This window comes from Nannobrachium achirus (assembly GCF_963921795.1).
Source record: "Nannobrachium achirus genome assembly, chromosome: 17".
Lineage (NCBI taxonomy): Eukaryota > Metazoa > Chordata > Actinopteri > Myctophiformes > Myctophidae > Nannobrachium > Nannobrachium achirus.
The window spans coordinates 32,075,549-32,097,768 of record NC_137824.1 but is presented as its reverse complement, the minus strand read 5'-3'; the positions used below and the strand labels follow the sequence as shown (position 1 = coordinate 32,097,768).

The 22,220-nt window shown below is 39.1% G+C and overlaps 1 protein-coding gene across 1 annotated transcript; it reads right to left on the bottom strand.

Moving 5' to 3' along the window:
- Nucleotides 1-8,171: 8,171 nt before the first annotated feature.
- hspa4b (heat shock protein 4b) lies at nucleotides 8,172-22,182 on the bottom strand. Its single transcript, XM_080745805.1, has 19 exons — nucleotides 21,927-22,182; nucleotides 20,877-20,934; nucleotides 20,376-20,516; nucleotides 18,281-18,403; nucleotides 17,819-17,918; nucleotides 17,506-17,639; nucleotides 16,902-17,146; nucleotides 16,586-16,662; nucleotides 15,831-15,982; nucleotides 14,757-14,863; nucleotides 14,398-14,531; nucleotides 13,159-13,343; nucleotides 12,585-12,683; nucleotides 11,879-12,034; nucleotides 11,527-11,652; nucleotides 11,081-11,188; nucleotides 10,586-10,705; nucleotides 9,517-9,678; nucleotides 8,172-9,301 (listed from the first exon to the last, which is right to left on the bottom strand). Exons 1-19 carry the CDS (start codon nucleotides 22,031-22,033, stop codon nucleotides 9,089-9,091), a joined length of 2,547 nt encoding a protein of 848 aa, XP_080601931.1. The 5' UTR covers nucleotides 22,034-22,182; the 3' UTR covers nucleotides 8,172-9,088.
- Nucleotides 22,183-22,220: the final 38 nt, after the last annotated feature.

Genomic DNA, 22,220 nt, shown 5'->3' with positions numbered 1-22,220 from the left:
AATATTACCATAATCCATCCGCTCTAGAGCTAAAAGTATAAAATCAGATAAAAATCAAAAAGATTTGTTACCATAAACCAACTCTGTCACCTTGTTCATGATGTTCCTGAGTACCTCTAAAAAATATTCCCAAACTTTTTTACTGTGCCAATAATTTATAATAAATTCGACAAATATTACCATAATCCATCCGCTATAGAGCAAAAAGTATAAAATCAGATAAAAATCAAAAAGATTTGTTACCATAAACCAACTCTGTCACCTTGTTCATGATGTTCCTAAGTACCTCTAAAAAATATTCCCAAACTTTTTTACTGTGCCAATAATTTATAATAAATTCGACAAATATTACCATAATCCATCCGCTATAGAGCTAAAAGTATAAAATCAGATAAAAATCAAAAAGATTTGTTACCATAAACCAACTCTGTCACCTTGTTCATGATGTTCCTAAGTACCTCTAAAAAATATTCCCAACCTTTTTTACTGTGCCAATAATTTATAATAAATTCGACAAATATTACCATAATCCATCCGCTATAGAGCAAAAAGTATAAAATCAGATAAAAATTAAGAAGATTTGTTACCATAAAACAACTATGTCACCTTGTTCATGAGGTTCCTAAGTACCTCCAAAAAATATTCCCAAACTGTTTTACTGTGCCAATAATTTATAATAAATTCGACAAATATTACCATAAACCTTTGCTATACAGCAAAAACTATAAAAACTGATAAAAATTAAGAAGATTTGTTACCATAAAACAACTATGTCACCTTGTTCATGATGTTCCTAAGTACCTCTAAAAAATATTCCCAAACTGTTTTACTGTGTCAATAATTTATAATAAATTCCACAAATATTACCATAAACCTTTGCTATACAGCAAAAACTATAAAAACTGATAAAAATTAAGAAGATTTGTTACCATAAAACAACTATGTCACCTTGTTCATGATGTTCCTAAGTACCTCTAAAAAATATTCCCAACCTGTTTTACTGTGCCAATAATTTATAATAAATTCGACAAATATCACCATAAACCTTCGCTATACAGCTAAAAGTATAAACTCTGATAAAAATTAAGAATATTTGTTACCATAAAACAACTATGTCACCTTGTTCATGATGTTCCTAAGTACCTCGAAAAAATATTCCCAAACTGTTTTACTGTGTCAATAATTTATAATAAATTCGACAAATATTACCATAAACCTTTGCTATACAGCAAAAACTATAAAAACTGATAAAAATTAAGAAGATTTGTTACCATAAAACAACTATGTCACCTTGTTCATGATGTTCCTAAGTACCTCTAAAAAATATTCCCAACCTGTTTTACTGTGCCAATAATTTATAATAAATTCGACAAATATTACCATAAACCTTTGCTATACAGCAAAAACTATAAAAACTGATAAGAATTAAGAAGATTTGTTACCATAAAACAACTATGTCAGCGTTTTCATGATGTTCCTAAGTACCTCTAAAAAATATTCCCAACCTGTTTTACTGTGCCAATAATTTACAATAAATTCTACAAATATTACCATAATCCATCCGCTATAGAGCAAAAAGTATAAAATCAGATAAAAATCAAGAAGATTTGTTACCATAAAACAACTATAACCCCTTGTTCATGATGTACCTAAGTACCCCTGAAAATATTTTTCTTATGTGAGGGGGCTCCCTGGTGCCTCAGCGTGCCCACCGAAAAGAAAAAAGGAAAAACGGAAAAATTGGAAGGGGAAAAAAACAGTGTAGCACCGCCTCGGACACCCGGAGAGTGCGCTCTCCCTGACAGCCACCTACTCGGCCGTGGACTTCCTGGCGATGGGTTTTGGGGCTGGGGGGTTGTCGGTAGGGGGTTGGGAATCGGAGATCGGGATGATTTTGCTCAGTGGACTCTTGGGGCGGTCGACGGCACCCACGCGTTTCGGTGGGGGGGAGTCTTAGGTCTCAGCATCGGTCCGGGTTCGAAGCGGGAGGTTGGGGATTGGGGACTGTAACGGTCCGGCTTGGCGGCGTCGTTGGGCGAACGGCGCCACCCACGCGTTTTGTTAAGGGGGAGTTTGAGCCCCGTCGTCGGTTCGGGTTCGAAGTGGGAGGGGGGGATTTAGGGAACTGGGACGGTACGGCTCGGCGGCGCCGTGGGGAGAGCGCCGGCACCCGCACGTTTTTCCGGAGTCGTGGCCTCGGCGTCGGTCCGGTTTGGAGGTGCGGGGTCGGTTGTTGGGGGATGGGGGTGGCCCGGCTAGGCGGTGTCGCGGGCCGGGTGAGGGCACCCGCGCGTTTTTCGGTTTCGGGCGGCGCCGTCGTCCCGTGGTCCCGGCGGCGGTCTCGGAGCGGCAGGCGTGTTCCGGCGTGCGTGCGGGATCGGGAGTTCGAGACGCGGGCGGGCGGCGCCGACGCGTTTTCGGGGTTTGTGTCTCGGCGTCGGTCCCGGTTCGGGGTTGGGTATCGGGGGGTCGGGGGTTGGGATGAACCCACTCGGCGGCGCCGTGGGGCGAACGGCGGCCCCCACGCGTTTTGGGAGTTTATGTCCCGGCGTCGTTCCGGGTTCGAGGTCGAATTTATTATAAATTATTGGCACAGTAAAAAAGTTTGGGAATATTTTTTAGAGGTACTTAGGAACATCATGAACAAGGTGACAGAGTTGGTTTATGGTAACAAATCTTTTTGATTTTTATCTGATTTTATACTTTTAGCTCTATAGCGGATGGATTATGGTAATATTTGTCGAATTTATTATAAATTATTGGCACAGTAAAAAAGTTTGGGAATATTTTTTAGAGGTACTTAGGAACATCATGAACAAGGTGACAGAGTTGGTTTATGGTAACAAATCTTTTTGATTTTTATCTGATTTTATACTTTTAGCTCTATAGCGGATGGATTATGGTAATATTTGTCGAATTTATTATAAATTATTGGCACAGTAAAAAAGTTTGGGAATATTTTTTAGAGGTACTCAGGAACATCATGAACAAGGTGACAGAGTTGGTTTATGGTAACAAATCTTTTTGATTTTTATCTGATTTTATACTTTTTGCTCTATAGCGGATGGATTATGGTAATATTTGTCGAATTTATTATAAATTATTGGCACAGTAAAAAAGTTTGGGAATATTTTTTAGAGGTACTCAGGAACATCATGAACAAGGTGACAGAGTTGGTTTATGGTAACAAATCTTTTTGATTTTTATCTGATTTTATACTTTTAGCTCTATAGCGGATGGATTATGGTAATATTTGTCGAATTTATTATAAATTATTGGCACAGTAAAAAAGTTTGGGAATATTTTTTAGAGGTACTTAGGAACATCATGAACAAGGTGACAGAGTTGTTTTATGGTAACAAATCTTTTTGATTTTTATCTGATTTTATACTTTTTGCTCTATAGCGGATGGATTATGGTAATATTTGTCGAATTTATTATAAATTATTGGCACAGTAAAAAAGGTTGGGAATATTTTTTAGAGGTACTTAGGAACATCATGAACAAGGTGACATAGTTGTTTTATGGTAACAAATCTTTTTGATTTTTATCAGATTTTATACTTTTTGCTCTATAGCGGATGGATTATGGTAATATTTGTCGAATTTATTATAAATTATTGGCACAGTAAAAAAGGTTGGGAATATTTTTTAGAGGTACTTAGGAACATCATGAACAAGGTGACAGAGTTGGTTTATGGTAACAAATCTTTTTGATTTTTATCTGATTTTATACTTTTTGCTCTATAGCGGATGGATTATGGTAATATTTGTCGAATTTATTATAAATTATTGGCACAGTAAAAAAGTTTGGGAATATTTTTTAGAGGTACTCAGGAACATCATGAACAAGGTGACAGAGTTGGTTTATGGTAACAAATCTTTTTGATTTTTATCTGATTTTATACTTTTAGCTCTATAGCGGATGGATTATGGTAATATTTGTCGAATTTATTATAAATTATTGGCACAGTAAAAAAGTTTGGGAATATTTTTTAGAGGTACTCAGGAACATCATGAACAAGGTGACAGAGTTGGTTTATGGTAACAAATCTTTTAGATTTTTATCTGATTTTATACTTTTAGCTCTATAGCGGATGGATTATGGTAATATTTGTCGAATTTATTATAAATTATTGGCACAGTAAAAAAGTTTGGGAATATTTTTTAGAGGTACTTAGGAACATCATGAACAAGGTGACAGAGTTGTTTTATGGTAACAAATCTTTTTGATTTTTATCTGATTTTATACTTTTTGCTCTATAGCGGATGGATTATGGTAATATTTGTCGAATTTATTATAAATTATTGGCACAGTAAAAAAGGTTGGGAATATTTTTTAGAGGTACTTAGGAACATCATGAACAAGGTGACAGAGTTGGTTTATGGTAACAAATCTTTTTGATTTTTATCTGATTTTATACTTTTTGCTCTATAGCGGATGGATTATGGTAATATTTGTCGAATTTATTATAAATTATTGGCACAGTAAAAAAGTTTGGGAATATTTTTTAGAGGTACTCAGGAACATCATGAACAAGGTGACAGAGTTGGTTTATGGTAACAAATCTTTTTGATTTTTATCTGATTTTATACTTTTAGCTCTATAGCGGATGGATTATGGTAATATTTGTCGAATTTATTATAAATTATTGGCACAGTAAAAAAGTTTGGGAATATTTTTTAGAGGTACTCAGGAACATCATGAACAAGGTGACAGAGTTGGTTTATGGTAACAAATCTTTTTGATTTTTATCTGATTTTATACTTTTTGCTCTATAGCGGATGGATTATGGTAATATTTGTCGAATTTATTATAAATTATTGGCACAGTAAAAAAGTTTGGGAATATTTTTTAGAGGTACTTAGGAACATCATGAACAAGGTGACAGAGTTGGTTTATGGTAACAAATCTTTTTGATTTTTATCTGATTTTATACTTTTTGCTCTATAGCGGATGGATTATGGTAATATTTGTCGAATTTATTATAAATTATTGGCACAGTAAAAAAGTTTGGGAATATTTTTTAGAGGTACTCAGGAACATCATGAACAAGGTGACAGAGTTGGTTTATGGTAACAAATCTTTTTGATTTTTATCTGATTTTATACTTTTAGCTCTATAGCGGATGGATTATGGTAATATTTGTCGAATTTATTATAAATTATTGGCACAGTAAAAAAGTTTGGGAATATTTTTTAGAGGTACTTAGGAACATCATGAACAAGGTGACAGAGTTGTTTTATGGTAACAAATCTTTTTGATTTTTATCAGATTTTATACTTTTAGCTCTATAGCGGATGGATTATGGTAATATTTGTCGAATTTATTATAAATTATTGGCACAGTAAAAAAGTTTGGGAATATTTTTTAGAGGTACTTAGGAACATCATGAACAAGGTGACAGAGTTGGTTTATGGTAACAAATCTTTTTGATTTTTATCTGATTTTATACTTTTTGCTCTATAGCGGATGGATTATGGTAATATTTGTCGAATTTATTATAAATTATTGGCACAGTAAAACAGGTCAGGAATATTTTTAGAGGTACTTAGGTACATCATGAACAAGGTGACATAGTTGTTTTATGGTAACAAATCTTCTTAATTTTTATCAGATTTTATACTTTTTGCAGTATAGCGAATGGATTATGGTAATATTTGTAGAATTTATTATAAATTATTGGCACAGTAAAACAGGTCAGGAATATTTTTAGAGGTACTTAGGTACATCATGAATAAGGTGACATAGTTGTTTTATGGTAACAAATCTTCTTAATTTATATCAGATTTTATACTTTTTGCAGTATAGCGAATGGATTATGGTAATATTTGTAGAATTTATTATAAATTATTGGCACAGTAAAAAAGTTTGGGAATATTTTTTAGAGGTACTTAGGAACATCATCATATTCATTCAGTATATGAGCTACAGACATCAGTACTCTATACATTATATTCATTCAGTATATGAGCTACAGACATCACTATACATCATATTCATTCAGTATATGAGCTACAGACATCACTACTCTATACATGATATTCATTCAGTATTTGAGCTACAGACATCACTACTCTATACATCATATTCATTCAGTATATGAGCTACAGACATCACTATACATCATATTCATTCAGTATATGAGCTACAGACATCACTACATCATATTCATTCAGTATATGAGCTACAGACATCACTACTCTATACATCATATTCATTCAGTATATGAGCTACAGACATCACTACTATATACATCATATTCATTCAGTATATGAGCTACAGACATCAATACTCTAAGCATCATATTCATTCAGTATATGATCTACAGACATCACTACTCTATGCATCATATTCATTCAGTATATGAGCTACATACATCACTATACATCATATTCATTCAGTATATGAGCTACAGACATCACTACTCTATACATCATATTCATTCAGTGTATGAGCTACAGACATCACTACTCTATACATCATATTCATTCAGTATATGAGCTACAGAAATCACTACTATATACATCATATTCATTCAGTATATGAGCTCAGTATATGAGCTACAGACATCACTACTCTATGCCATCATATCCATTCAGTATATGAGCTACAGACATCACTACTCTATGCATCATATTCATTCAGTATATGAGCTACAGACATCACTACTCTATGCATCATATTCATTCAGTATATGAGCTACAGACATCACTACTCTATGCATCATATTCATTCAGTATATGAGCTACATACATCACGACATCATATTCATTCAGTATATGAGCTACAGACATCACTACTCTATGCATCATATTCATTCAGTATATGAGCTACAGACATCACTACTCTATGCATCATATTCATTCAGTATATGAGCTACAGACATCACTACTCTATGCATCATATTCATTCAGTATATGAGCTACAGACATCACTACATCATATTCATTCAGTATATGAGCTACAGACATCACTACTCTATACATCATATTCATTCAGTGTATGAGCTACAGACATCACTATTCTATACATCATATTCATTCAGTATGAGCTACAGACATCACTACTATGCATCGTATTCATTCAGTATATGAGCTACTGACATCACTACGTGGGGGGGGGGGGGGGTCTAATTTAAAGCATCTGTTGATTGAATAGTATGTAGTTCCATATTTTATACACCCTTGGTCTCGAAAGTCTAGAAATTCTAATGTACCAGCTCGCCTTGAACGCACCATCCCCTTGTCAAACCGTAAACAGCCGTGTAGAAGCGCACCATATTTTGAAGTGAGGATAGCGCGACCAGCTTTTCCTGAAGTGTAGATAGCGTGACCGCAGTTAGATGTTTGGGTGGGATGGGGTTTTGGGGGTCCCACCCTATCATGAAAAGAGAGAATCAATGAGGAAAATAACATCGCTAAACCTCCTGGAGTACCTGTGGAAGGCAGGTTCCTATTTACTGTTCAGAGCTCAGATCCCGCCTTACAACCCGCCTACTGTATCCAGTACGTTCCTCACACTTTTCTATAAAGGCATACAGGCCGTTTCCGTTCCCCCTCTGGAGCGGATGTGTAATATGCAAAGTGAATTGATCCTAGGATGCGAGGTAACAGTCTGGATCGCGGGACTAACCTCCAGAAAACGTGCAGTTCAGTCGATTTAAGGGGCAATAATCTGATTCCATTCCGTACGAAATGGCCTTAAACACACAACCAAACAAAACAATAAACATATATTTTTGATGTATATTGTACAAAGGCATTGTTCATAAAATATGCTAAACGCTTTTCCTCCGATGCACTTTCACTCCGCGTGCCGGGACTATACCACAAGGGGGCGCCCGGGGCAAGATATCTAAATGGAACCGGTCAGCAATGGTTAATCCACACTGCTGCAACGGTCTCTAAAACGGGTTTGTTGCAATGAGTTGCGTTGGTGTGGACTGGCCTTTAAACTGATTTAAATATATTCACCATAAAGCAGTAAACATTTACTAAATTAACACCACATACTGTGCCTTTATTATATCAAGTAGTTACCTTTTAAAGGTATATCATAATCATTAATAGGGTTGGTCAGAGCTGATCAGTGAATGGAGTCAGAATAATACAAAACCATTGAGTGATTTTCAATAACTTTATTAAAACCATAATGTGACACAGACCAGAACAGATATAATAGGGCACACAACAGAAATAAATACCATCATGTGTACAGCGCTCATTTGTCAGTCAATAGGCTTATTGCAATTGGCTTTTCAATGTTATTTCAGCAGAAATGGATAAAGTACATGCCGTGGTAGCAGTAGCAGACACACCAAGAATCGGGGTCAAATGCCTTACTAATGCTCCGCCATACCATAGTGTCGCACAGCGAAAGTAGCCGATGTACAAGCTCATGCCGCTTGACACCATCGTACAACAAAGTGTAATTCAGGCTAAGTGCTGAAAACGTACGCCTGCGCTTGACTGTTAAGTACTGCAAGTTACTGACACTCTTCAGCAGCTCTGATCCATCGGGTCCATAACTCAATCAGAAACAATCAACTCCCTTTTGCACCATCATAATTACTTTAATAATTTTTTTGATTCTAGAGAAGAACTCTTTTGAACAGTTCGTTAGATGCAACAGTATTATTTGCTGGCCGTCTATTATGCCAATACAATAGGCTCTCTGCATAACTGTAGCACCGGGTTTCCAGAAGGTGGTATAGCAGTTTGCTGTTCCAGTTCAGTTTCCCTTAGCTTTGTCATTTGAAACGAGAAAACACATCTGACATCTTAATGCACGTTTCCAGTTAAATTCTTCTGTTGAGCCAATCAAATGGCGCTATGGAAAAATGAAACTGAACAGGAAATGGATACGCCACCTTCTGGGAAACCAGAGACTACATTTATGCACAGAGACCATTTCCAATGAACAGCTTTGATTTCTCTCCATCAGTGAAGTCATCTTCTGGTGCAGGAAAAGCTTGTAGACGATGACAGCCGGTGAAGGAAAACGTACACGTTGCTTCAGAGTGAGGCACAGGCCCAGCTAAGCCAGGGCTGGAAGAGGTCATTATTTTTGTTGTTGAATGGCCTGCTCAGTCAAGGTCCATGTCAGGTTTGCTTTCTGTGGATTGTGAGGCCGCGTTTCCTGTGTCTTCTGCCGCTGCCGCTGCTCCCTGGTCTGTGGCGTTCTCCTGGCCGGCACCGCCGACGGGTCCGTTCTGCTCCGCAGGCTTGTCGTCTTCCTTGGGAAGCTCGACCTTGGGTTTGGGCTTGGTCACAATGGGGTTACAAGCAGAGAACAGCTCCTGGGGAGAGACCAGAGCAAGAAGAAAACACAATGTATGGGACATTTGTCAACGGAATAAACACAAACAATATGTGAATGCAAGCAGAATTGATAGATAGACCGACTGCTGTCACAGGCTTGTCATATCAAGTCGGAGATCCATATTGTAGCCATGCCTTTTCTATATGGGTCACTAGTTTTCAAAATGCTTTGACATCAAGTAAATCCACTAACCCTGGTTTTTGCCTGGATTTCTTTTACTTTGACAGGAGGGTCTACTGACAGACTGTGTTTACTCTGTTGGTTCATGGCACTGTTCATCCACATCATGGCTTCACTGGACAGTTTGTCCACTTTGTTGACATCCACTTCCTCCAGATGGTCATACTGTTCCTCCTAGCACACACAAAGAGAAACATCAAGTACTGTACTGAGCTCTGGAATTAAAACAAATGCTGTAGTGAGCTCTGGAATTAAAATATCAAATATTGTACTGATATTTAGAATCAAGGATGCTAAAATAAATAAACATGTTGATATTAATCAGCCCAGACAACATTTGTCAGAGGAAAGATTCATGCTGATGATGCACCAGCAGAGGGCACAATTGAGCCACATATAGGTCATGAAAGATGATGAAGAAGATGTTTTTAGATGACTATTAAAAATGTGACAGGGACAGTTGTGTTGAGCATAAAAAGGTGATCTGCATATATCATCAATTGATAACTAAAAAGAACATTAGTTGGTGTGTTGTCCCCTTTGGTGCTCTAAGTGATATGTTATGGTTAAAAAACATCAAGTTAAAGTTATATTCAAGTTATATCAAACAATCCAACTTTTTATAAAAATCACTTCCGGTCTGGTACCGGTCCATTTCCAGATCTGGGTAGGCGGGACATAGCGGTTCTCAACGACCGCATTCGGTTTTCATTCGTCTACAGAGAAAACATGGACGATCGTAGCCCCAAGACGGCTGCATGGATTTCGCTCTGCTTTTGTAATATTTTGTAACGGTGAATGCTGTGCACACGCGTGATACATAATCCGTGGGCCGGCGTGCACAATCTACATGCACTGCGTAAAAGGTAAGAAAACTTCAGCAGTGAAGCGGAAAATGTGATTTTAACGAGTTTTAACACTTAATACATTCATTTGGAGACGTGAAAGCCATTTGCATCTTATTTAAATTAAGCCAATATAAAACTGGTTTAATAAGAAACCACGTCAACTTTATGTGTGGTTGCCAGCCAGACACTCCAATACTGCAGCTCCTGTTCTCCAGAAGCTTTTTGGTTCGCACCTTGGTTTTGTACGCTTCTACTATTTTCATGTACTGCTGGATCTGTTTTCCCAGGTCCTCGAAGGCTTTGGGCCTCTCCTCCGCTTCCATGAACCTCTCCTGGATGGGCTGGCCCAGTATCTAAGAGAGAAAAAAACACCAGACCATCAAAACTTCAACATCCACCAGTGTTAATGATAGATGCTAGTTATACTGTACTACACAGATGCCTGTTGGTTACTCAAATGCTATGCATGTTATTTAGATCGACATATACTGATTGCTTGTGTCAACAAATGTTATGTAACATGTATTTAGATAGTGTGTTGTTTATACAGATGCTAGGTTTGATGTTAACTTAGTAAACTAGTTTCTTTTGCGCACTCCATTGTTTTATTTGCACTCTGTGACCATTATCCTGTTTGTATTCTAGGGATCGTAACACATACTTTGATCTTGTACTTGTAAGTCGATCTGGATAAGAGCATCTGATAAATGCTCAAATTGAAGACTTACCTTTAATTCTTGCAGCTTATCGATGTAAACCTGCTTGGGCTGGTCCTCTCCGTCTTCATACAGCCAGTTCTCAGTGTCTTCCAGTTTTAAAGACAATATATCTCGATCCTGACAAAAAATGAACACAGGCAAGCAAGCTGTGAACGCTTAGATCTGCTATGTAAACCAAGTATAAATCAGCCTCTAGAGAAAGCCAGTAGTTAACCAAGATATTGTGGACTCTAGACTTAAAATCAGTCATGGGGACTGAAAACTTTAAACCATTAACATAATGCACTAGTTTTATTTGACCTTTATTTAACCAGGAAGGTCACAATATAAAACAATATCTCTTCTTTCAGCAAAGTGCTGGAAGTGTCACATTAACGGTGCTATGGGTGACTAGTGTGAGAACAATTCTCCCCGTTTGTGTTGGGCAAGAGGGCAGCTCTACGCTGATGACTCACCGATTCACTGACGAACTTCTCAAGCCTCCCGTGCAGCTTGTCCCTCATCTCATAGACGTACTCCTCCACATAGTTCTTGGCATCGTTACGCTCCTTCTCCAGCTTATCCTGCATGATCATCTTACCCTGTAGAGATAACACTTTGAGTAACTCCATACAACACGGTACACCACATCCACATAGATACAGTTTAAATAATGTAAAAAATTAAATCCAAACTGTTGAAAAATAAGTGTAGCGATGCAACGCATTGTGAGCTTGTAGTTTGCTATTTTGTGCACAACCTGCTATGAAATAACAACTACAAGTGAAAACAGACAGATGGATGGGAGTGTGTGTTTGTGTGTGTTACCTCGTTCTCTACAAACAGATTGAGCATGTCAATGGCCAGCTGCCACTGTGGACTGTTCTCAATGGGAAGCTCCAGGACTTTTGTCTTGACTTTGGCTTTCTTGGCTTGAGGAGGAAGGTCAGATTTCTTCTCCGTTTTACCCTCCTCTGCCGGGGTCTGATGGAATAAAATAAAAAATCACATTACACATACACACACATATGTATACACACATATAGGGCTGTCACAATTATTACATAATCGTCTAATCGTGATTATTTGACATTATCGCAATTATTTTGTCATAATCGTCATAATCGTGAATGTAGAAAAATGTCAGAAATAGTGGAAATAGCAGATCTACAAGCTTGTAGATCGGCTATTTCCACTATCAAAGTTATTTTTTAAGTAGTAAGTTGTCAAATATGTCAGTAATGTATTTGTATATTTAGGTTATGTGTCGTATCTACCATATGCAACTTCAAAGCCTAAAAGCCAAACAGAAATGTAATTATCAACGACAAATACACAATTAAATCGTTAATCGCCAATTATTTGAGTGACAATTAATCGTCATGTAAAATTTCATATCGTGACAGCCCTAATACACACATATGTATACATCTTGTTCCAAATTAAATTTCTATAGCTTTGCCAATGCATAATATTTGCTTATGATGCAACGCTAGGGTTCATGTGGTTAAGAGTGGTGAAGTGGGGAACCAACCATGTCTACGTCTTCAGGTTCTGCCGTGTTTTTCTCCTCTGTGTCTTTCTGCGTTTCCCCCTGAGGCTTCTGCTCTTCCTGGTCCACTGGCATTTTGCTCTACAGAGAACAATGAACATGTTTTATGATCATACAAGTCAGAAAATGTAACCTGACTTGCGCCAGATGGTGGCAGTAGTGCGTACCGCCCTACTTTACCATCTGAGATCTCTCTGGGAGAGTTGATCACACTCGTAAAGCCCCGGGCCGGACCAATCAGCGGCAGCTACGGGCAGGCTCTGAGCGGCTCTGAACCAATAGAGTCTGATTGCAGACCACGTGGAAACCCAGGAGGCGGATGGGTGGTTGGAGTTGGCACTCCCAGACTGTGATAGAGAGACGGCCCCATCCAATCACCTGCTAAAGAATTTGAAAAAATGGCCCGCCCCTTACATCGAGTCTGCCCGAACGGTCCCAGATGACGGTAAAGCGGAGCAGTATGCAGCCAGGCATACGCACTGCTGCCATTATCTGGCACAGTCAGGTTACAGAAAATGCAGACAGGACACATCATCTATCATGGTTTTGTCTTTACCTCGGCTTCCTTGTCGTTGCTCTGGTCCGTTTCCATGGGTTCCTCTGTCTCGTCTGATTTCTGTACCTCCACCAGTGAGGCACTAGACACGCTGAAGATGCCATGGACATTCACCCGGACCTTCACCTTCACTCTGGAGCTCTCCCCAGACGCTTGTGGAACCACCTTCTGGATCAAGAACTGACCTGGAAGGATACAGGACATTTATGCTTACCAATGAAAACAGTTAATACTGTGAAGACTGAATAACATTACAAAAACAACTAGACAAACTAGAACAGTGTGCTCCTCTGAGCGCACATCTCCACACCAGGCTGGGTTGGATACCCAGGGCCCTCAAACTCTCTAAGTCAATCATGGCCAATCGAAACGTAAAATATACAAAAAAGATATATCTTGATCACTTGAGTAAAGAGATAAAGTGTACCAATTTGAGCTCGGGACAAACTCTGTAGTAATAAAAATGGTGGATAAATGTGCCAGGTGGAAACGGACGTGGGCTACATGGGAAGTTGCATCATGATCAGAGAATTCCAGAGATTTCTTTTACTGTATGACCTACGGTTCAAAATGTGAAGCGGTATGTTATAGCATCACCATAGGTTGATTTGAAAAGGTACAGGGACAGAGGTTCTTCCTTGACCTACTGGGAGTGTGTGTGCAAAGTTTCAGGCCTATCGGTCCAGCAGTGCTCGAGATTGTGATTCAGACAGACAGAGAGAAACAGACAGACAGACGAACAGAGAGGGGCAAAAACTATCCCCAGCCTTCGGCCGTCCGGTCTGGAACAGATTTCCTTTTTAACACATTGGGTGACCAGCATTATTAGGCTATTATTAGTCTGTAGCAATATGTAGTAGTCAGTTTTTTGTAGATTTTTTATCCCACGATTTTGTAACCCATTTTTCACCCAGTGCCAATGCCTAAACTGTAATCCTGGGTGCTTCCTTTCCTCTGCCAACCTGGGGAGCGCCCCGATCTGAGCCACTTCCTATCACCTGACAGGGGGTTGTTTCCCCGGTAGCAGTGGTGGACAGTAACTGAGTAAATGTACTTGAGTACTGTACTTAAATACAGATTCTGAGGATTTGAACTTTACTTGAGTATTACATTTGTTGATACTTATCGCTCTTACTTGAGTACATTTTCACGGCAAAATAGTTTACTTTTACTCAAGTAAATTCTTTGGAAGGCTAAAAATTGATTATTAATGATGATTATTCTTAACATGCATATTACCAATAGTGGGATCCGGATAAGGCAGCTCTGCAGGGCAGCTGTAATAGGCCTCCAAAGAGAAGGGTTCTCTCCGGTAGAAGGTCAGAACTTTGGAGAAAGGCGCTGCATGGTTCTTTGGGAACACCTCACAATCACTGCAGTGGAAAAACACTTGTTTAAAACCAAAATATAAGAGGCAATTAAGACTAATTAAAACCAAAATCACCTTCTGAATTCTAAGTGTTCTGAAAACGTAAACATTTATACAGCTAATGTGACACAGATGCTGTCCCGGATTGAAAGGTCTAACAACGTCCAGTATATGTTTAACAGGTCTAATGATACAAAGCATTGCAAACAGGTAGGAAGTGTTGTTTTACCTGCAACCCTCCTCTGCAGCAGAGTTCCACTTCAGAGAGATGTTGTAAGGAACTACGTCTGTGATGGAGAACTCGCGCACTTTGAAGGCAGGAGACAGTATCGCACACTGCAGAGACAAAAAAGAATGTTACCCGATAGCAGTACAGTCACATCAAATTATTTTGAAATAAATTATGTGACTTAGTTCTCACTCACACCAAGCAGCACATAGCCCCCCCCACCCTTCTTACCCACCTGCACTTGCTACCGGTTAAATTACACATCACATACTAACTCCTCCACCACACCTACAAATGCCTTTGTCCCTCGTATCTGTCTAATCTCGTACATCATTATGCTCCCTCACAGGCAGCATATAATAGGCTCTACAGCCCTCTGACACGGTTATTCTGTCCTCACCCCCCAACACCAGAATGCAAACATTTGTCACCAGAAACTTCAGTGTGGCTTCTGTTCACCAAGGCCTTTGATTGCTAGTTTTTCTTTTATTTTCCTTTCCTTGGTTTGGTGTAAAGCATCCCTGAGGGCGCTTGTGCTATGTTATTATTAACTCTCAAATACCTGGAGTCGCGTTAGATTTTATCCACTTTAACCATTATTTTATGCTTTAACTTTAGAAAAATAGCAGATATACAAGCTCACAGCGCGGCGCCGAGTGCCGCGCTGCGAGCTTGTAGATCTGCTATTCTTGAAAAATCGTGAAAATGTGTGCAAGACAGTCTTTGACCCGATCTTTGACCCGACTTCTAAATCCTTCTTCTAAATCAGCTGTTCTCAAATTTCTCTTGTCAAGTACCCCCAAAATGACATGTATTTGGCCACGGACCCCCATATCAAAATATATTGTTCCATGGACCACCCAGAAGCAAATATTTGAGTTACAAATGTTTGCTTTTAAAGAGATATATTCAAAGACTTGCAAAAAAAAACATGATTTTTCAAAAATAGCAGATCTACAAGCTCGTAGCGCGGCACTCGGTGCCGCGCTGTGAGCTTGTATATCTGCTATTTTTCAATTGTGAAAGCAATCAACAATTTTAGGCCTAAATTGGTTAATATTAAATAATGCTAACCTGCAGGGCACATCCTCTGGCTACAGCCTCGTCTGCGTTCAGGGTGGTGCTCAGCTCCTTCCCAAAGAACCTGCTGATTCGCTCCTTGATGGCAGGAATCCTGGAGGCTCCACCCACTATCTCCACTGAATAGATGTCCTCCTTCTTCATCTCTGATTGGACGATAAGACAACATTAGGACAGCCAACACAAATACATTAACCACTTGAACCCTTGCATCGCTATTCTGGAGCAAACATTTGGCTCACGCGCTATGGCGTGTTGTGAGATTGTAGATCGTCTATTTTCGGCAAAAAGATTCAGTGTGGTGGAAAATACTAGCCACCCTAGTATACGGCTCTGGGAGACAGCAGTAAACTAAGTATAGGGTTTTAAATAGGCTGACCGATGTGGGATTTATGTGGAACCGATACAGATCTGATATCAGACTGATCAAATATATTATACTACGTATGACATGACCATGTTTTCAAGCATCACAGCTGAAATGAAAGATATAGCTTAGATTTATTTTAATCAGAATGAACCATTGATGTTTCCCAGAGGATGTGCTCCAAACGGATGCATACAACTGTACAGCAGATAATATGAAACAACCCTGGTGTCTTAAGTTTGACATCCATTACCGACAGATCAAAAGCCCGAGCAACATATATAAGGTATTTAAAGCTTCATAAGTGCCAAGTCTGCCAGCCAATACATGGATGAGGCTCTTTTTTTCTTGAATATAATGTACAGGTGTAGTAAATACTTACTGGTGCTTTCCAACAGGTTCTGCAGGGGGGCTTCAACTCTGGCCAAAATGTCAGCACACATCTCTTCAAACTGACCCCTACAACAAAATATCATACCATAGATTTAACACACCCAAGTCAAAAATATGTAACCAGTGTCATCTCAATTTTGGGTATATCGCTATAGGTGAAAATTCCCTAAATTACCCTCAGCTTATATGCTTAATTAAAGGGGAGATATAATGGACCGAACTCAAGTTTCCACACTTTTTGTGCACGGTTTATGACGGTGTCAGGTTTAAATGGTAAAAAACTAAATCTTTCGCCTGGAACTCACCTGTTGAGTTTTCCAGAGACGTCGATGTCGTTCATGAAACACTCGATGTTGAGGGGCAGGTCAGACATGTTGGCGCTCATCAACTTCTTGAGCTTCTCACACTCCTGGTAGAGACGGACCAGAGCCCTGGGCTTGGACCTCACGTCCAGCTTGTACTTCTTGGAGAACTCCTCACAGAAATGTCTCACCAGCATCTCGTCAAAGTCCTTCCCTCCCAGTTCTGGGTCGCAGGCCGTAGCCAGCATCTGGGAGAACAGAGAGGTTGAGTTCATAGATATATACACACACAAATACCACATTTGGACACTGCTGTTCATTGGAGCAGTGCATCAATAAGGCTGCCATATTGGCAGGGGTATGTCTATTGAGGTAGGACGTCTCTCGACGATTAAAATCATAACTCGCTGAATTCTCAGTGTTCAAGTATTGTGGGTTGTTATGAATGTCAGACAAGTAGTTATGTTATGATATGGGATACTGGGTTAAATAAAAAAATGTGTACCTAATCTTACATTGATATTAACTCTAATGGTTATAAAATAGAGTATGCCAAGGATTCTGTGGTCTGTTAAGTTTAAAATAGACCTCCATAGTGTTTACCAACCTTGAGTTTGCCTTTATTGAAGGCACATATGGAGGTTTGGTACCCAGAATGGCCGATATCCACAAATACCACTGTCCTGGGTTTCTCCTCAGGCGCAGGAAGATCCTGTTTGTAGATCCCATATGCCAATGCCACTAGGGAACATTGAAGGGTTAAAAATGTATCCATTGACACAAACTGTATACAATTATTGAATTATTAATTTAAAATAATTCCCCAAATGTCAATGCCTGTCATTGTTCCACATTGTACTATTTACCTTTAGTTTACATGTTTAACTGCTAGGTAATCATTTGTTCCAATAACTATATACCTGCAGTAGTTTCATTCATGAGCCTCAGGCAGTTGAGTCCCGCGATCTGAGCTGCATCCACCACTGACCTCCTCTCAGCATCAGTGAAGAAGCAGGGAACCTGCCATCAAAACACGCAATCAAGAAAATACACTGGGGAAGTACACAAACTACTAATGTAGGGTGATCCTACAGTCTGAACCTGTTAACCACTTTAAATTAAAACTAGCATCCCTATTTTAGACATTATTAGTTATTATTGGTGAGAACTTTCCAAAAATAGTGAAAAGGTGCAGATCTTGAAGCTTAAAAGGCATTGTGTTGTTTTCACCAGTCCTCATACGAAAACCCCACCCCAAACAACTGCAATGACTTCACTACGGTCACATTCCTGTTTGAGCTTCACCATCCTGTCTCAGTACAGCAGACACAGCCAGCAAATAACATTTAACATGATTACTGTGTGTCCTGGCTGGTACTCACTGACACCACGCAGTCAAACACAGGTTTCTTCAAGGCGAACTCTGCCGTCTCTTTCAGCTTGGTGAGCAACATGGCGGTGACCTGCTCAATGCTGAACACCTTCTCTTCCTCCATGTACATCACCTGTCATTAGGGATGGAGATTGTTGTTAGTGTGGTACTGTGGTTGCTATAGGCAACACACTGTTGTTCCAGGTCCGAGATCTTTTATGCCAGCTAAAGTGAACCTGTTTTTTGTTAACCTTTTAACTGAAGTTATCTGGGTTGAAAATAGTTATCTGAAGTTATCTCTTGGACAATACAATGTCAAATCAGACAGGATTGGTCTTGACATCACAATACAAAAATGGTAAAATGTCATTTCATTGATATATACCTTTGTTGAATCCTGGGTAATAGTGTTCTTATCAACACACTACTGATCAAGATGACGCAACAATAAATTAACAGAAGCGTGTTGCTATTTGTTTAACTTCAATTAATACATTTGGCAATATATTTTGACCAATCATTAAACAACTCTTATGGGAAAATGTGCTAATATTGAAGAAACTGGTTTGTATGTTCTCACACTGGTGTCGTTTGTCTTAACTCTGTCCATTGAGCTACAGCATATAAGAGTACAATATACAATTACAATTTAGGCATTTAGCAGACGCTCTTACGATAGCAAGGTAATTCGTCAATACATCAACATCAATACATCTAAAGCATAGAAATAGTAATCTTAGAAAAAAGTAGGTAGACCAAGCTTTATAAAAAACAAAAAGAAAAAATGCTTTTGCATGCATGTAATCTAAATTACATGTATGGTCATTGAGTGTGGGCAAGTGCTACGGTAAATTCTATGGACTAAAGCTGGTTGCACACTGCTGCGTTTTTCGGGCCGAATATCGGAGTGAATTTCGGAGCACGCAAATAAAAAAAATCAACCTCACGTTGTGTCAGTCACGTTTGCACACTACCGCCCGTTTCGCGCACCACTCAGTCCCTTGCTCTCTCTATCTCCATCTCTCTCCTTGTTCTGAAAAACTCATTTCGTAACGAAAAACGCAGCAGTGTGCAACCACCTTAAGGTGGAGTCTGAAGAGATGAGTCTACTACTGTTGCTTTTAATAAAACGAGAGGTTGTATGATATCATTGGTAGTGGGTGAAATCAGATCTATAAACTAATGTGTCACATTGCGTGTTAGCTTGTAGATCTGTTTTTTTTTTTGATGCGACGAGACACAGAGTATACTTTTCGATGTGCAATGTTGAGGTTGATTTGCTTTGATATTGACTGCTCAACTGGATTCAAAAACATTAATAGACATGAACCGTTTGTATACCAGTGATTTCTTTTGGTGTGTCGTCTCTTGACGCAATACAGCACTTGATGGACACACTAGACTATGAGGGAATTGATAAAACCTGATTGATATCTGGTTCTCAATAATTTGGAACCGGTTCTCGATCCATCATCCCCATCCCTACCATGTCATACCATTTTTGTTTTGTTTTTTGGTGCTGTTTTTAGTATTTCTTTGTAATACAATGTGATATTTTATATATTTTTCCTCTTAGGAAACAAGGCCTACCTTGTTTCCCAAGCGGAAACAAGGGAGGCCAAAAACAACCTGACAGAACTGTGACATCAGAACTGAAAACAGCAACCCCAACTTGGGGCAAGGCTCAACTTGCTAGACAGGATAGGACCAGATGGAAGCAGATAGTAAGTTGCAGCCTTAAGCATCCCTAAAGTTGCAGCCTTAAGCATCCCTAAAATTGATAGGCATCCCTAAAATTGATATATTATCATTAACTGGGGGAAATGTTTGCTTAAAATAAGTGGTCTACACATTTGCGTTGCAAACACCAAGCTTGTAGATCGTCTGTTTTCTGCAAAGATATTTAGTGTAGAGGGAAAAAGGAGGGGCCCATCGTAGACCTCTGTATATCTCTAAGATGGAGCTCAGCTGATGTATATCAATATACATGGCTATCGATATTTGACTTATATCCCACTTTGCGATACTTATAAGCCAGTGTCACACTGTCAAAATAAACGTATATACCATGGGATGCACATGAAATAGTCATGTTAATGTCTTACCTTGATGCCAGTGGTGCCTGTAGGCATTTGTGCAAGGTCATAAACCAGGCTTGATTTCACACGCTGAACAAATGGATCTGAAAACGCTCTGCCATGAAATTTCTTGAACCCTTGGACTGTGTTCTTGCAATTTGTAACAACCTGTTTCACACAGACAGGACAACAATATAAAGTCACTATTTATGTGTCTCTTATGACTGTACGTCAGATAATTATACATTTATCCATTTTCTTTTACTTACTGTTAGTCAAGTTATCTCTTTGTTAGAGTTACTTATTGCTGCTACAATGTTCAGGAACCAAAACAAAATATTTTGACTAATATAATGTGCCTGATATCTAGCATGTTGTGGAAGGAGCTTCTCATTGGCAGTGCCTCATTTCGCTGTGTCTTTTGTATGCCCGATTGGTTTAAATGGTTCATCTGAATAAAGTACACTTCCCATCAAAAAATCTATTAAAACAAATCAATAAAACACCACCACTTCGCATAAAACGTACCTGGCTTTTGGCAGCAGCACCAATCGATCGATTCCGAGGTCCAAAAGAAACACATGACCTATAACAACAAAACATAAAAGACCGACTCAAGCTCTGCAAGTCAAAAGAATATGGTGTAAATGGAGAAAATGTATTTGGGAGAGGCATGATATAGACATTACAATAATACACTACATGGTAGTATTCTAATCTAGTCCACTGGTTCTCAGCGTGTGGTCCAGGGACCATCAGGGTTCTTCCAAATGGACCATCGGTAACTCTTGAGTGCACAAATGGGACCATTTCGTTCCAAGATGTGTGCACTCTCAGAATCTCAGTTATATAACCACTCTCAAGAGTTAAATTAACTGAGGATTTAGAATGACATCCCAGAGACAAAACAAACAAAAGTTCCATTGTCTAATCATATCAAATGGGGCCCTTGGAATTCTAAGGAGTAAAAAAAAAAAAAAGACAATCACTGGTGTGTACACTGTACAGTCAAGTGTAGTGCACTGGTTCTTATGTATTTACACTCTCAGAGCTAAATTAACACAAAGGATTTGGCTGTGTAGGTCCTAGGCTAAAAAAAAATGCATCCTCGAAATGAAAAGGGTTGAAAATCACTGCTGTGTGTGGAGTAGTGACAGTGTGTGGCCTCCTCTCAATATGAAGCCCCATCATTAACACCTCTATGGACAAACAAGGTGTTTACAGAGCACATAATTTATCGTGGATTATTTTGAGTCACGATACGAGGCTTGTGAGAAGAAATCGGACATCCATGATGGCGTGAACAGTGTCGATTATCAGTATCATGATTGTATTGTTATTATTCATCACAAACCGCTTGACCGGTTTCTGTTAGCAATTAGCATTAGCATTCACGTGCTAGCCCATTTCCTGTGTGGAAATTCGTTGATAGCTGGCTAGGTAGCTAGTAGTTAGCTAGCTGGCTAACACGACTGACAAGAGTTAGCCTCCCTAGGCCATAATTAGATGTTTCTTACGTTATGAAATTATATAACTCGAGCCCCGTTTGACGAATTAAAGAAACATTGAGTCACTCACGGTGTACTTCGGTCGCTATATTCATTGGCGACAGTCTCAATCCCTCCGGCTCGTGCCACCGCTACATAGCAGCTCATAAACCCGACGTCAAAGCCGACCACCGACATCCTTACAAACTGTTGCTTAACGGGACAGTAACTGTGACAAACTGGTGATAATTAAAAACCGCGAGACAGTGACAGTATAACTACAGGTCGTGGTTTAAATTCATGGATGTGAGTTCTCCATGAAGGAAGGCGCTGCTGATGCCGGTTGCCGTCAGTCACCACCACCGTGTGTGTCTGCTGGCATAAA

Bases quoted from the DNA above. Each gene is read 5' to 3' on its own strand.
- hspa4b (XM_080745805.1), bottom strand. From the start codon at position 22,033: ATGTCGGTGGTCGGCTTTGACGTCGGGTTTATGAGCTGCTATGTAGCG. The intron at 17,147-17,505 runs GTTGGTAAACAC...CTGTTCTCCCAG, and splicing joins TCAATAAAGGCAAACTCAAG to ATGCTGGCTACGGCCTGCGA. The intron at 15,983-16,585 runs GTAAGTATTTAC...TCGTCCAATCAG, and splicing joins GAACCTGTTGGAAAGCACCA to AGATGAAGAAGGAGGACATC.